This window comes from Corvus hawaiiensis, chromosome 3 (genome assembly GCF_020740725.1).
Source record: "Corvus hawaiiensis isolate bCorHaw1 chromosome 3, bCorHaw1.pri.cur, whole genome shotgun sequence".
Classification (NCBI taxonomy): domain Eukaryota; kingdom Metazoa; phylum Chordata; class Aves; order Passeriformes; family Corvidae; genus Corvus; species Corvus hawaiiensis.
This window is the reverse complement of record NC_063215.1, coordinates 58,717,965-58,734,487: the sequence shown is the minus strand read 5'-3', so window position 1 is coordinate 58,734,487 and position 16,523 is coordinate 58,717,965. Positions and strand designations below refer to the sequence as shown.

Genomic DNA, 16,523 nt, shown 5'->3' with positions numbered 1-16,523 from the left:
GTCACCAACAAGCCAGGTCAAGTGATCCAGAATTGAAAAAGGCCTTGTACTTAATTTCAAAGCCTTTCAAACTCTCTTCATGCGGTGGTGCACAAATCATAGACTTTGTTTCAGATGTGTTTAAATGACTATGCCCTTGGTGAACTTAGGGCAATCCACAACGCTCCCTTTTCATCGATGATGCAGCCATTTCTGAATAAGCTTTAAAACACTAGCTTGCATCTGTGCATGTAACACTTCCCATATCTGGCTTGAATCAAACCCATCACTGACAGAAAATGGGCATCTCATACCTAGTTTTCCCTTGTAACTCACATTACTACACAGACAGATATCACAGGCAGACTCTGTACTACTAGACCCCATAGAATCGCAGCAGCACTTATTCACGTTGGAAGAGGCCTCCAAGATCATCGAGCCCAAACTTGAGCTGGGCTCCACCACGACATTTACACCTCAGCACCAAGTGCCACCTCCAGTCGCCACTTAAGCGTTCCGTCACCGGGGCCGGTGCTTCCCGCCCTGCCTCAGCCGGGCCGGGCGCGTGGGCGGAGCGCGAGCGCCCCAGGGAGCGGCCCCCGGCTCGGCGCGAGCCGCCGGCCCGAGGACGCGAGGGAGCCGGGCGGGCCCCGCCGCGCGCATGCCCAGCAGCGCTCGAGGGCGGAAGCGGTGCCCCGCGCGCCTGCGCAAGAGGCGATTCCGCCAGGCGCCGCCGGACTTCAACATGGCGACCTAGGCCGGCCGCGCCAGCGCCACCGCGGGCGGGCGAGCGAGACCGCCGCCGCCATCGTCATGTCCCGGCACAGGAACGTCCGAGGATATAACTACGACGAAGGTAGCGGTTATGGCGAGCAGGTGCTGGTGGCAGAGCTGCGGGGCCCGCCCCAAATCTGGCCCCTCCACGCTGCCCCCGGCCCGCGCCCCTTCTACCGGCCGGGCCTCCCGTCCCGGTGGCCGCGGGCAGCAGGGTGTGGCGGGGCCCGCGCCGCGGTAGGGGAGGGCCCGGGGGGCTGTCGGGGCGGTGGGAGGGGAGAAGCCGCCCCCTCACCTCCCCTCGGCGGGGGTTGGACGGGGCTCCGGGCGAGGCCTCTCCCCGCCCCGTTCCCGGCCCGTTTCACGCCCGAGTGGAGGGTCCGGCACACGTGGCCGCTCTGCCATCCAGGATCTCCTCCTGCTGCCGGGGCCTCCCGGGACTTTCCACACGGGGAGAGCGTGGCCTTGCTACGCCGTCCAAGCCACAGCTGGGTTCTACCTGCGTTGCCTTGAGCTCCCCAAGTTTGACTGTGCTTTTCAACAGCGGCATTGGCTTGAAGAAAGCCTCAGTCAGTTGAAGCCATCCATCCTTAGTCTTGTAAAACTTAAAAATTGGTATTCACGGCCAAACTCTAGTAAAGTATTGCTGATGTTAATAGATGGAGTCACCAGCTGTTACCTGAGGAAGAAATGTAATTCTTAAAGATGGAGTTGTGCATTTAGGGAATAACCTTTTTCAAGCAGCTGTCTCATTTTACTTAAGCTTGTGTGGAATGAGCAAGTTCTTCTGTAAGAACTTGGCTTGTACCTGCACTTTCTTTGTGCCCTGGCCCCATTAACTTAGCCAAACTGTAAATCAGAGGGTTTTTTTTTCCACTCGAAGTCTTTACTTTTGTTGGCTTGGGCCATGGAGAAATGGACACACTTCAGTTGATACCGGTATTTTAAAGAACCCTTTGGTAAGAGCAGCGATTTTGTTGCTTCACTTTGTCAGATTATTAAAAAAAATGCAAGAAATGCTTCAGCCGGCCTCTGGGCTTCTGCTGAGTGACCAGACTACGCGGTTTATATGTATGATAGTAGCACAAATTGGGTTTTGCACTGCAATCTTGGAATTTCTTGGAAGTTGTAAATTCATGTGAGCTGTGCTGTGTGTTCCCACCTTGCAGTTTCTGCTTGTGTAAATTTGCCTAATATAGGCAAAATATTGGACTAGATTGGGAATTTTACTGCTTGATTTTTCACCCTCCAGAAACCATTTTTCATCACAGATTTGTTGAAAGTATTTCAGCTGAGTCTCTGGCATTCATAAAGTTACGTGTGCAGTCCACAGAGTTAATTTCAGTGTTCCTACACTCATCAGACTCTCTTTTAATGAGTTTTGTGAGATACACAGTAATTTGCTGTAGCCATTAAGTTGCTGTTGCTATTGCTATTGGAAACCTGACTGTGAGGTTACATGTCAGGTCTTGACCCTTGTACCATATACTACCACTGTAGTCACACAGAATCATTTATGGCCCAAATGAAGTAGACTTTGTGTCTTCCTCTCTGTTAAATGCTATATATTCTTTTTATGCTGCTTGTGATTCTGTAATGTCCAAATATAAGTTGCATTTCTAAACTAAATATTTACAGTATTTTTTGATTCCCTTTCATAGGAAGACTTCTGAGGCCTTAGATCTTCTGGTCTTCATTTGACCATGTTCCATTTTTTCCCCCTCCTTTCTGAGATATTATGAATGTAACCAATGTGATATTCCATCTGCAAATATGTTGGCAATACAGCTGGAATGCTTCAGTAGCTTCTACTCTTCTCTGTAATTTATGTGATTTTTAAATACTTTTTTTTATGGTCAGTGCATGTTGTGGTCTGTAAGTCTTTTAAAACAGTAAACAATAGATGTTACTTGTGAAATTGCCAAGTGCAGTAGTGTCTTTAATAATAGTTTGTTATTTTTTTCAGGTGTTTCCTTATTACTTAGTGAAAATTACACTTTTTTAAAAGATTGACATAATAGGATTAGATTTTGGAGGGAAAGGTGCATAACTTACTCTTTGTATTTCTTGGTGCCTTTTTTTATGAGAAAAGAATATTTTTAAGTAACTGTATGAGATACTTGCTTTTTGCCTGAAACAATTTTGTGTGTTTAAAAGGGAATTGTGAATTGGGATTTTTGCCTTGCTGAACTTCATTTGAAAGGTGGATAGGTGTGAGGACAAAACGGAGAAGAAAGGTGAGGAGTGCATAGGAATGGAGTAGAAATGCTGATCCTGAGTTGTTGGAGTAGAAATTGCAGTTGAACTGTCTGTCTGGGGTTAAGACTGAGAGGTCAAGTAAAAATATCAAGAGAAGTGCCATTTTTGGAACTGGATTTGGTCTGTGAGGGCAGAGGAGATGCTGAAGGAGGAGGTGTGAGGTATGGTAGCTCTTGAAAATTTTCGGCCTAATAAATAGAGAATTAAATGTTAAAACATATTATTGTAATAAAATTTTATTACTGTAATGTAGAAGGTTACTTCTTACCTAGGTAAATAAACAGAACTTAACTGCACTTCTGGAATACAGGAAATGAATAATTTCATAAAACCTTATGCAAAACCTATGCTTTGAATTATTATTTAGAAATTGTGCAGATTAATTTTGCTGTTTTTGCCTCATAGACTTTGAAGATGATGATGTGTATGGCCAATCAGTAGAAGATGATTATTGCATTTCTCCTTCAACAGGTTGGTTCAGATAATTACATTCAAGTATTGTTCATTGATACCTGCTCTGATATTTATTTCTAAATTAAAACAATATTTAAAAGCTAGTGACACTTTTCGAAAGTGCCTAGTGGCCATAATCCTATTACAGTCAGTTACGTAGTGTTAGGCATTATACTTCTGAAAGTCTTATTAGACAGCTGGCCACATTTTGCATCCTATATGTACATTGTCTTAGATGGTTGGAATGTACTTGGTAATGTAAAAATCTGGTCTGTGGGAATATGTTGATAATCTTGAAACATTTGGTATCTTTTCATATGGTTAGTAGGATCTACCTGGGCTTAACAGTTGTTATTGTGCACCTGGTAGTCGTTCTATGCAACTTCGAGTAAATATGGGGTAGGGAGTCTTATTGTGGGTTGCAGTGCTGGTCCTCTCGTGCAAGATCATGTGGAGCTAATCACCCTTCCAGCATTTGTAATGTTGCAAAGTAGGTTTAAAATAGTGATGGCTGTGTGCTTAGGTAAGGCATAATTGTAGTCACTCGGCTCAGCTGAATTCAGCCTGGCTGTAGAACATTTAAGTTGTGTTCTCCAATCAAGTCTCTGACAAGATTATCAGTTTAGGGTTTCCCCAGATTTGGTGGCAATGTTTCTAGAGCTGAGTAGGCCCTGGAAATAGTACAGCTAGTGTTGACACAAAGCTGTGCTACTGCAGGTAGCTGGTCTGGATCCAGGTCCACTGTGACTGTGATGTCGTGTGTGACCTCTGGCCACAGGAACTTGAGATAATTTGTTCTTTAAAACTCTGGTCCTCTCTCATGCTCTCGATTTTAGTGATGAAAATGTGCAATGTGTACTTTTTACTCAAGTATAGACTGATAAATGGCAAAATTAATTCCTGCCTGTGTACAGTAATTTTCCTAAGAACTCTTCATGTGTAAGCTTCAATTATAAAGTAATCTGATCTAGATTGTTTAACAATCTTAATAGTTGCTTCAGTTATGGGGATTGAATATGTAATGCTGTGTATGCATTTGGGAAACAGTTGCCAAGGCTGTACTACTTCTGGATATACACCTGCTTTCAGTATGGATTTCAGAGCTGCAGAGACTATTATATAAGGCAATTTGTTTACATTATGCTTTGCACATTTCTGAGAGTATGGAATGACTGGGGCTCTTGTTCAGTGAGGAGTTTTATTTGTATATGCCTTAACATTGCTAAATCAGAGTGATGCCATGCACTTGTTTAAAGTTTTGTATGAATATGCATTTTTACTCATGGGCTGTATTTCAAATGAAATTCTATGAAAGAAAGGATGTGTTCAACTCTGTTAAATTCTTACCAGTAATTTGACAGTGACATGCTGTAAGAGCAATGTTAATTTCGTGCTAACTTTTGAAAATTGAGACTGAGTTTAACAAAAATGGTTGAGTAAGGTTCTGAAGACATTAGGCCATAGATTTGTATAGAAGGTACTGTTTTTCAAACCTGGAGTATATTCTTTTTTCTAATGCTGAACTTTGCAGAATTACTGCATTCCATGGATACAAGGATATTGCCCAGCCTGTAGTTTCACTGTGATGAATTTATATATATTCCAGCGTGAGCTGTTGTATGCTCTGTGCAGTCCTCAGGTAGTAGTAACTATACAGCAGTGTCTCACCACCCCCTTGAAACCACTGCAACAGTTCAGCATCCTAACTTATTTTACCTTTACTTGTGTTCTGCTTTTAAAGGAGGAAAAACATTTGACTTTTTTTTTTTACTTTGTTTTTTTATCTAATGCAGCAGCTCAATTTATTTACTCCAGACGAGACAAACCAGCCACATTTGCTGAGCCATTAGAAGAAGAATATGGCTATGAAGGTACCGATGCTGCTGCTGATTGTTTTCCATCCACGCATCAGTTGACTGAAGTTGATAGAGGTAATTATGGAAAACAACTATCAGAATAACCTCTTACATGAATTAAGGATTTACTAGAATAGTCTTAAATTAATGTTTCTTACTTGACTGACACGGCTCAGAATTCTGGAATCTTGTTATAAAGCAATACACTTCAGGAGCCTCCCTTCAGTGGTCATTCTTCAAGTTCGTAACTCCCTTTTGTGTACTACTTGTAACTTGGTTGCACACATTGAAACGTGTTCTTAGTTTCTTACTAGAAATAATGAGATTTCATGTGGAGACATTAGAACATCTGTACTGACAACTCAAGTCTTGACTTGAATATTATAAACTGAGTATTTGTAGAATGATTTTTTGGTTGTTGTTTTGCATTCCAAATTATAGCAATCAGCAGTATTTGAGAGGTTTTCAAAGTCTTGCATTTCCTTGAAAGAGTAGCCAATATTCTGTACAATCTTTTCTTATCCTGTTTTGAATTCATGAGACTTTTGTTTCCATTCAGTCTTGCAGCCGTGAATTCCACGTTTCAAGCTGAGTTCTGAGCTGAGTGGTTGGGGAAAAATACTTGCTTTTGTTTTTTAAGCTTGCTGCCTGATTGCTTAATTGCTTGCTTTGTGAAAAAGAGTCACAAGTCTCTTTTCTAAGTGTTAATAGTTAATGTAGTTTTTAATGTTTTGGAAATAATCAGGGTTATTTTTAAATGTTGATAAGATCGCACTAAAGTGTGTTGAAATTCAATACTTCAAAAACGTTGCAGAAAATTGTGAACAATTCTGGACAGTAAGTTAGAAAGAATTTTGATTCTGTGTCAAGTGAATTGGTAGAAGTTAAGCTAATGCTTAGAGATATGGTTGAATATGGTATATTGGGTAATAATATACATGTTTTTACAGCAGGAAATTAAGCTGTAGAGGGCGATTTGAAAGAATGAGCTAGTATAATGGTACAGGTGATCTAGACAATGCAGTCCTCTGGCTTTGCAGAACACTTTTGACACAGTCAGCTAAGAACTGCTATCGGGGCAGGAAGGAAAATAACATTTTGGACTATAAAAAAGAGGGAAAAGAAACCTCAAAATATCCACTCCTACTGTGAAAACAGCAGTGGTCTCACAAGACCTAATATGTTTGATACAGTATGTAGTGTTGGCCATTAATACAAAATTATTGATGTAGCCAGTGTGGCTGCAAAGAGTTTCACGAGGTTGTTCTTGTTGAGTATTAGATAGTAAAATGGCAACAAGCACGTTGTGCAGGGCTCTGCCCATACTTGTTTTGCAGGGCAGATGTCTGGGGAAGATTCACTTGCTATTTGAATTACAGGTAAAGGGTGCTAATATAAGTAACCTTGTAGAGGTTGGAATTCTGTGGTGTTGAATTCCTTTAAGCAAACTTCTTTAAACATCTTCCAGGAAGTGTTCAAATAAAAAGATGTAGTTGTCTTCCTGTTCTTCAGCTCCTGTTTTCTAAAATCTGAACTGGCAGCAACTGGACTATTCAGGAAGATTTTCTTGTGCTCTTTAGTGTTTGTATGGCTTCCAGTGAGTGGCAGCCTGGTGAATTTTCTGTCTCTTGTTGTGCAGCAAGTATCTTAGTAAATGCTTATAGTAGTTGCAGAAATACGCGCCAAAGAAAATTGATTTTATCAGCCAAAAATATATTACAATTTTAGAAAAAGTAAAGATTACAGGTAGTTTGAAACCTGGCATGTTGATCAGTTTTCAGTTAAGGCCTGAGGACCCTGAAAATGCTGTTGTACTTTGGGTGTTAATTGTAGCCTCTGTAAACACTTAAATGTGCTGTTCAGTGGGATTTTACGTTGACTTACTAAATTATTTTAGATAATTTTAAGGTGATTATTTGTATTTCTCCTCTGCAGTGAAGATACATATTTTACAACATCAACATATTTCAGTACTGAGACTTTCTAGAATAATAAATGGTAGTCAGTAAGATGTTCTTCATTGCAATATCTGAAATAGGTAAATATTCTGCAAGGTGTGGGAACAAAGTTTATCAGGGCAATAAGTGAGATTGAAATTAATTTCTAAAGGTTTTAGCTCTTACTGTAATATTTTTCCCTTCTGTTCACTAGTCAGAGGTGTGGTGCTAGTGGTTAGGCCATTGAAGACATATTTTTGGGCAGCTTATAACAGTAATATGTTTCTTTCAGCCCGTCTTAATTCATGCCTTGATCAAATGAGAGAAGTTTTGGCAGAGTCCATACCAGAACAAGCAATGGTGCAAGCAGTACTGGATACTAAATTTGATGTACAAAAGGCTTTGGATCTTGTGCTTTCACAAGGCAGTAAGCAAAATGTGAAGACCAAGAATAAGGATGCTGTGATTTTAGCAAAGACTACAAAAGGTATACTTATATTTAATTGTTTACATTCAAGGTGATTCATTTCTATCTACAGTTTAATTTTGGCTTTACAAACTGTGAAGACGCTTATCATAGCAATAGTCATTTCTTGGAAAATGAAAGAAGACTGACTTACTATATGTGTGTTCTAAAACATTTAAAGGAAACAGCTTTTCTTGAGCTAGAAGTCAAAATAACATCTCAGTGTCAGTTAAAATTCAAGCTGCGACCATCTACAGTTCATGATCAATTTCTGACTTACATGATTTAACTGAATTAATGCATGTCCTTAAATCTTTAATTTAAACCATCTTTAAATTTTTAGTGCTTCTCTTGTTTATTTGATGAATTGACATCTCCCATCCCTAATACCTCCCTTTTTTGGTAGTGTCTCTATAGTAGCTTTCTTATTTTGATTTGTACTTAAATATTGGTAGTCTTTACTGGCATTCTCTACTAATTCTTACAGTTCTTTATGTATTTCAATAGATACCTGTAATTTAATTGTTGAACATTCCTTACCTTTGGATAACACTTAGTAATTAAATGCCTTTTCATGTTTCTTGATTTTTTTTTTTTTTTTGTTCCTGCTGTCAACTTTTAAAAAATGGGATATTTCATTGTGACTGGACTTCCATCTGAAAATTATTGGCTATTGTAAGGTAAGGAGACTTACATTGTTGTCCAGAAATGTGTATTGATACAGGCAATTTCTCTTGTGCAGTAGACAATTTTGCTGACAACACCAACAGACCTGGGTTTGGAAACTTGACAGCCAAAAGTGGTTCAGCTCTTTATTCTTTAACTACAAATTTTGAAAAATCTGATATACCTTCATGTGAAAGGAAAGGATTGAAATCCTCTTCACTTGTTCTGTCATCTGCATTCAGTGAGGATTTGTGTAAAGGATCATTTTGTGAACCTGTGAATAAACAGGCAGAGAAGCAACTACCAGAAAATGCTAATGCTGTAAATCTGGTTCCTGAGAGTGAAGATGTTCACTCTAGCATAGGAAATAACTCATTGAAATGCAAGGAAACACAGGACTTGAAATCCTTGCTGATGCAGAATGTGGTTTGTGATTCTCTGAGTCCTGAACACAGCATTCCTCTTGTTTCCTCAAAAACTTCCGATTGTAATAGTAATGCACATTTTTATAGTCCTCCATGTTTAACAAGTGCTTTAGGAAACTTGGCTCTTGATAATGAAGTCAGTCATACTGTAAATAAAAGGAATGAACTTCTTGAAAATTTTTCTTCACTTGCGCATAGTCGAAAACAAGAAAGCCCCTCTTCAGATATGGCTGCTTTGCCAGTGTTAAGACCTGGAAGCACATCATTGGCTGACTTGCTTCAGGAGCACCAGGAAAGCAGTGCTAGCCACTGTTACTCTTTGGCTGATCTTTACACCCAGTCAACAGCAAGTCTCACTGATAGGAAATTGGGAACCTCATCATTATCACAACTAGTAAGTCAACCCCAGACTTCAGGTGGGATGCCAGAGCTAACAGGATCTTTGTCTTCTCTAGCCCTTTCTAAAGTTTCTCCAATAAAGGAGGTTGAGAATTTATCACTCTCAGATTTAATAGCAGAGACCATTGAAATAGATAAAACTCAGCTGAGAACTGACTTGGCCACGCACAATGTAATTGAATTGAGGCCCTCCCAAGGAACCAACATTGATTTAAGTGTCCTTGTAAAAAATGCAGAGGTATCTACAGAGAAAAGTGTGGTAGGACAGTCAAATATACTAAGTCCTGAAACGAAACTTTTAAAAGAAAAACAAGGAAAATGTTCTGGTTTTGCCAAAACAAGCAGGAAACCCAAAAAAGGGCATGGTCTTAAGAGGCAGGATTTGTCCCTTTCATGGATAAAGGCACTGCGTGCAAGACCTTCAGCTTTTGCTTTAACCTTGTGCCTCCGTTATCCTCCAAAAGGATATAAGCAGCGCACAGTTGGGATACATAAAACTTTCCTATACAGTAGACAAGTACAAGATGTAAAACCCAAGGAAACTGGTCCTACAATAGCCATAACACCATTTGACTTCAAATCAGCATCTCCTGATGATATTGTGAAAGCTAACCAAAGGAAAGCTTTTACAAGACAGTAATGAGGGAAAAAAAAAGCATCAGTATTAATATTGCATTATATTAAAAAAAATTATATAGGACCTATTTATGATCCAGAACTGACTTTTTAAAAAATTTTTTTAATTGACATATTACAGTTCTTGCTGATAGGCAGAAATTTGTATGTGAACTTTGAAAGTGTTGCACTGAATATCTCAATTTTTGCATAATTTTCACTGACAGTTTAACATTCTTAACTTTTGGAAAGTCTTGAACTTTACTGTATAGCTACTGCTTGTACAAAATTCTGTAAGCACCATTATGTGTTCAAGATACAGTTCATTGGGAAGAACAGTGAATGATTATTTTGTAAAGTAATTTACTTTTGCTATATGGTGTATAGTTTGGGGAGCAGGAGCCTCAGTTTATATTACAACTGTTTTATTAAATGTTCTTAAGGTTAGATATTCTGATAAAAGTATGTTATTAACCTGCCAGTCTTGTAATGGATGTTTCCAGTCAATGTCATTATTCTGTTTCTATCTTTATACTGATCACACTATTACAACAGAAATGCCTTTAGTTTTTAAAAGCCTCAAGGACCTCAGGTTTTGACACTTCTGGTTGTGGTAATACACGTGTAGGTTTTGATAGGACCAAATTTGTAGGGGAGCAAGCAATTAAATTGTTGTGCCCCCCGACTGCAATTAGCTATCAAAATGTGATATCCAGCATTTTAAACCAGCAATTTTATAGGTATGTACATGCTGCATGTATTTCATAAGAAGTTTCCCTAGGATTCTATTGTTTATTTTCAAGTCTTACAAAGAAGTACTGAAGTATCAGTTCTTACAACTGTAGCATGAGAGTCTCTGCTCAGTGGAAAAAAAAAATCAGGCAAAGCCTAAGTGCTATTTGTGTCTGCCTCTTGTCTTTTTTGAAGAAAACTTCCTTTAGAAATGGAGATGCATTCTCTTCTACTGTTTGTACCCATTGCTGTTACTTTGAATCCTTAGATGAAAGATCCAAATCAGATCATTCTGGACTTATTATGGTGCCCTGTTATTCAAATTAGTAGCTGCATGTATGTTTGAACTTTCCTTTTAGTACACATTATGACTTCTAATATATTTCCAGTGTCATTGTCAGTATTTTAGATTCAGAACAGCAATAATTTCAATAGAGATACTGCTGCAACTAGAAAATGTTTGTTCATACACTTAATTCGTGCTAAACTTGGCAGCTAGTATGAAACAGTAGATATGACTTTCATCTAGTTTTAATCTAATTTTTGTTGAGCATGTTACATCAAAAAGAAGACAAACGCTTTAGGTTTATTCCTGACTCCAGGTTGCACTACGATTTTGTTTCTAAATAAAATAAAAGAAAACACGTTCCAGTTCTCTCAGGTACAAATTTAATGGTCTGTATATTTTGCTTTTTGTCTAGTTGTCTTGTCTGTCAGTTGTCATTTAGGACTAAGAGCAGTGTGATCTTTGACCTTGTGAATGAAATTAATGTTTCTTAACCTAATTAATAAAAGTTTTATATAATTACAGTGCTGCAGTGTTTATGTTCTAGTTGACGTGTTAATCTAGCCATCTGTATCCTAACCTATTTGGGGTTCCTTTAAAGGATTAAATAATGCAATCTAGTGTACATACTATGATCTGATAAGTTCATTAGCAGGAGCATAATTGATTTCCTGAGAAGACTTTCCATAGAAGTCTGGTTTGATACTGATTGTAATACTGGTTGTTTTATTAATTAGTCATAATAGCAAATTCTACTGTGTCAAGAATATGAAATGCTTTTCAGTGATCTGTTTCTCTGAAGTTAATCTAAGCATTAACTTCCCCCTGCTTAAAAATCCAAGTCTGTTTTTCCTACTGACCAAAGGGTCCTATTAGCAGAGTTTGTAATTAAAGCTCACTTTTCCCAAAACCGTGTGTATTTTTCTAGTAGAGAAATTGTAATTTTTCAGCATAAAACATGAGTGCAAAGTTTGGCATTGTCATGCCTGTTATATTTGTAGGTGGTTTTGCTTTCCTGTGTTTCTAATACTCCAGACTTAATTAATGTCAATAGATTTTTCTAATACATGTGGGTCTTTTAAAATTGAATAGCTTTGCTTTCCCATCTGAATCTTTTCTTATTTTCTCTGTCTAGCTTCTCTTTGGTTTTGGTCTGTTTTCTCATTTCCCTGGCTGCCCTTATGTGCATAAAACTTCTTATAATTTGTAATAGTTTTAGAGCATGAACTGGATATACAACTAAATATAATAAATATAATATCCTGTGGATACCATTGGAAAAAGTAGTAGGGGGCAGTGTGTAGTACTTGGAGCTCAGATTTGGCATAGTTTTCATGCAGATTAAAGTTTGAACAAGTGACAAGCTAAAGGGCATCAGCATTGTATGTTAATCATGGATCTTACTGTGGGATTGTTACCTTAGTAAACAACTTTGGATCTTGTTAGGTACCTAGATTTTCATATATAATTAGTTTTTCATTGGCATTTGACTGTGGTGTTTGTGGTCATGAAGGAGCAGTATATGCTGTTCAGGGTATAAGCAGTAGGGGAGGGATTTTTCTTCAGTTTGCAATCCTGAATCCTGAAATGAGCCTTGAATTAATACAGACCTGCAGGCTGAACATTGGAGAAGGTGCCTAAGTGGTGGGTAAACCTGAATTCCAGTTAATTTTCAGCAGAGATTTAATTTCATGCCTAGACAATTTTATAGTTTTGTTTTTCTAAACAAAAGGTATTGTGTCACTATATTTGCTTTTTAAATTAAACAGGTATTTTAATAGTTTCCTTAATTATTCCTTTAATTTTTTTACTGAGAATGAGGCTTATGGTATCAAGGACAGTTTTAATTGTGTTAGAATACTGCATGATAGGGTATGTGGCATTTTTGTGTAACAACTGTGTTTGGCCTTTGCACCAAAGGGTTTGTGCCTAATGAATGCTGGAATTCTAGTAAACTTAATCTGCCTGTTTTAATATGGGTTGTGTTACTTGTTTTGGAATTCAAATATTAACATTGCAAAATACTTGTCTGTCTTTCCATATAAACAGAAAAAGATAATATTAAACTGCATAGACATACTACTACTGTATAGTCCTAAGGCATTTAGTACATCAAATTTATTTTGTGCATAGTTTTTAAGTGGCTGCTGACTATTTTTAATACAAAATTGACTTCTGGATGTTGCTTTATATATGTAAATAAAATGCATATTATTAAAGGACTGAGTTAATTACAATTTCTTGTTAACTTACCTGATAGAGTTGAATGTTCTGTAATGTTTGTATCTATTGTGGAAACAGACTCCAGTTCTTACCTAGGTTTGCATGGGCATTCTTTGCACAGAAGATTCCTTTGGAGAAGGCAAGGCAAAATCTATATGAACAGTTCTCAAGATCTTAAGTTTCACATGCAGCAAGCTGTTTGAATTTCTAGAAATGCTGCACAATAATATTTCAAAATCTTATTTCTAAGTGACTAATGGGTGCAGTGAGGTAGTCTTTGCAATCTTGTGTTTTTCCCTATTTCCTTACTGTGCCATTCAAAAACATTTTCCCATAATCAGCAATTTCTCAAAATCTGCATTTCTGCAAAAAGTTAAACAGCAACAACTACTACTGCAAAAATGAATATCTGTACAAAAGATTTGTATGAAGATAGGATACAACTCGTCTTTTTATGAAGCAAATGTGGTTTATTACAGTCCCATTATACAAGGGCAGTAGTTTACCTTTATACAGGGGCTGTAGGTTAGGATTATACAAACATTCATTCACATCTTTTTCAAATCTAAAGTACTCGACTTCTCAAATTTTTAAAATCTCTTTGTATTAGGTATTGATTATGGATCTATATTTCAAGCAAATACTTCATCAGATTGCAATTCATGTAGTAAAGGTAAACTTCCTCAGGTGCTGAAAGGGGGTGTTTTTCTGTTTTTTGGGTTGCGTTTTGGCTGGTTTTGGTTTTCTTTAAATTTTTTTAAAAAATTTTTTTATTTGAGTTGAATTTTTTAGATGTCTTACTTTTTTTTTTTCTCTGAAATGTAGAAAGCTGATAAACTTAGATTTTATGTTCAATTTATTGTGTCCAGGCTTCTAATGAGATAATAGGAAATATTATTAGTCCAAGTTATCTGTCTGCACTGGAGAACAGTGTTATGAAACAAAAAGCCAGTGGTGATTTATTTATTCATTTAAGCATGCATTTGTCTTCCCAAATTGCTATCTTAATGCAGTTCAGTGGGAATGGGTTTCTATTTTAATATTGCTGTATTATGCAGCCAGTTGCTTCTTTGTGTGGTCTGTGCACGTACACCATTTTACCAAAAAGTAAAAGCTAATTGCGGTTTGTGATTTTAGGTGATTCTTGAGATGAACAATCTGTATGAAACTGCTCATCAGCTTCTAGTGTCATCATGGAAGTGTGCTTTATCTGGTTTGTGGATTTGTTACATTGCATGCTTAAAAATGGCCCATTAGAAACAGTTGTCAGTGACTTCTGAGGTATGTCTGTAGTTTGTTGGTCAAATAATTGATTTGTATGCTTAGTGTTGGTAGGATTCCTTTAGAAAATAACCCATTGCCCTATAAGTTTCTGGTAATAGTAAGACCAGAAGATGACTAGAACGTGTAAAATGGTTGTAGTCTGTAGAGATTAAAATATGTGTTGAAAGAGAATCTTTGAACAATTTCTTAAGAATTAGACTTATGAAAACACAGTGAAAATTATTTTATTCTTTTTATAATGAAATTATGGAGATTTTAGAGAAGAGTTGTTTGTGAAGCATTTACTCATCATCAGTGAGGTCCCGCTGACTGGAAGCTGGTGAGCATTGTCCTGATTTTCAAGATGGGCATTAAGGAGGACCCCAGAAACTACAGGCCTGTCAGTCTCACTTCAGTGCCTGATAAAGTTATGGAGGAGATTTTTCTGGGTGGTATTGAAAAACATCTGAAAGACAGCACAGTCTGCGGTCACAGCCAGCATGGCTTCATGAGAGGAAAGTCCTGTCTGATTTTGTTTTATGACAAGGTAACCTGCCTAGTTGACCAAGGGAATGCAGTTGATGTAATCTTTTTGGATTTCAGTAAAGCTTTTGATACTGTCTTACAGGATCCTTCCTGATAAAAGGTCCAGCACACAGCTGGGTAAACACATCGTGAGATGGGTGAGCAACTGGCTCATGGGTCGGGCACAAAGGGTTACAGTGAATGGGGTGACATCAGACATTGCTAGTGGGACTTCACAAGGCTCCATCCTCGGGCCTGTGCTCTTCAACATCTTCATAAATTACTTGGAACACAGAACTGGAAGGGATAATGAGCGAGTTCACAGATGATAGAAAACTGGGAGGACCTGCTGACTCTCTTGAGGGCAGGGAGGTCCTGCAGACAGACCTCAATAAATTGGAGGGTTGAGCAATTCTCAACCAAGTGAAGGTCAGCAAGGGAAAGTGTCAAATCCTGCACCTGAGATGGGACCACCCTGGCTGTATGTACAGACTGGGGAATGAGGGGCTGGAGAGCAGTGCCACAGAAAGGGATCTGGGGCTCCCGGTCAGTGGCAAGTTGAACATGAGCCAGCAGTGCCCTGGCAGCCAGGAGAGCCAGGCGTGTCCTGGGGAACATCAGGCACAGCATCGCCAGCCAGGCAAGGGAGGGGATTGTCCTACTCTGCTCTGCACTGGGACAGCCTCACCTCGAGTGCTGGGGGCAGTTTTGGGGCCCACAATACAACAACATTAGAGATCATCCAAAGAATGATCTGGGTCTGGAGGTGAAGCTTTTTGAGGAGCAGCTAAAGTCACTCAGTCCGTTTAGCCTGGAGGAGACTGAGGACAGACCTCATCACAGTCTGCAGCTTCCTCATGAGGGGAAGAGGAGGGGCAGAGACTGATCTCTCTGGTGACCACTGACAGGACCTGAGGAAATGGCCTGAAGTTGTGTCAGGGGAGGTTCAGGTTAGATATAAGAAAAAGGTTTTTCACCCAGAGGGTGGCTGGGCACTGGAACAGGCTCCCCAGGGAAGTGGTGACAGCATCAGCCTTGACAGAGTTCAAGAGGTGTTTGGACAGTGCTCTCAGGCACATGGTGTGATTCTTGGGGATGGTACTGTGCAGGGCCAGGAGCTGGACTTGATCTCTGGGGGTCCCTTCCAACTCAGGATATTCTGTGATTTTGTGATCTTGTCAATGTATGGAGATAATAGCTGATGAAGACGGACATTATTTTAATATTTCAATTGGCTATTTTGAGTCTTTTTATCCATAACATGAAAGAATGAAACCTTAATACAGATTTCTCCTTTTGACTGGTGCGTATGTTCTTGACATGTGTAGAATTTCTCAGGTGTCTTTTGCTCTGGTATCAGTGATATTCAGAGATTGCAATTTGTAACACACTCTTGTAATAAGGTGCTCTTACTGGTAGTCAAAATAAGCAAAGATTTTTGTTTCAGGAGTTGTAGCTGGTATTTATGGATTCTCTGAAAAATCTTTCATAAAATTCAAATTTCTAAAAAGTATGTGTGTGAAAATGGTACCCTTAGTCAAAAAGATCTGCATTTTCTGCATCTTCGTTTCATTTCTGCATGTTTTTTTTCTGGCTAAACTACATTTTCATTTCTTTTTGCTTGTGTTAGTGTTAACAGAACAAACAGATACTGGTGAGTGAGCA

The 16,523-nt window shown here is 38.7% G+C and overlaps 1 protein-coding gene across 1 annotated transcript in view; it reads left to right on the top strand.

Moving 5' to 3' along the window:
• The first annotated feature begins 685 nt into the window (after positions 1–685).
• The window catches only part of HBS1L (HBS1 like translational GTPase), a 60,882-nt gene continuing 45,044 nt past the window's right edge, over positions 686–16,523 (top strand). Inside the window, exons 1-4 of the mRNA XM_048296545.1 lie at positions 686–835; positions 3,418–3,483; positions 5,259–5,396; positions 7,551–7,745. Of these exons, the coding sequence (XP_048152502.1) occupies positions 793–835; positions 3,418–3,483; positions 5,259–5,396; positions 7,551–7,745 (442 nt within the window). The 5' untranslated portion in view covers positions 686–792. The remainder of the gene's footprint in view (positions 836–3,417; positions 3,484–5,258; positions 5,397–7,550; positions 7,746–16,523) is intronic.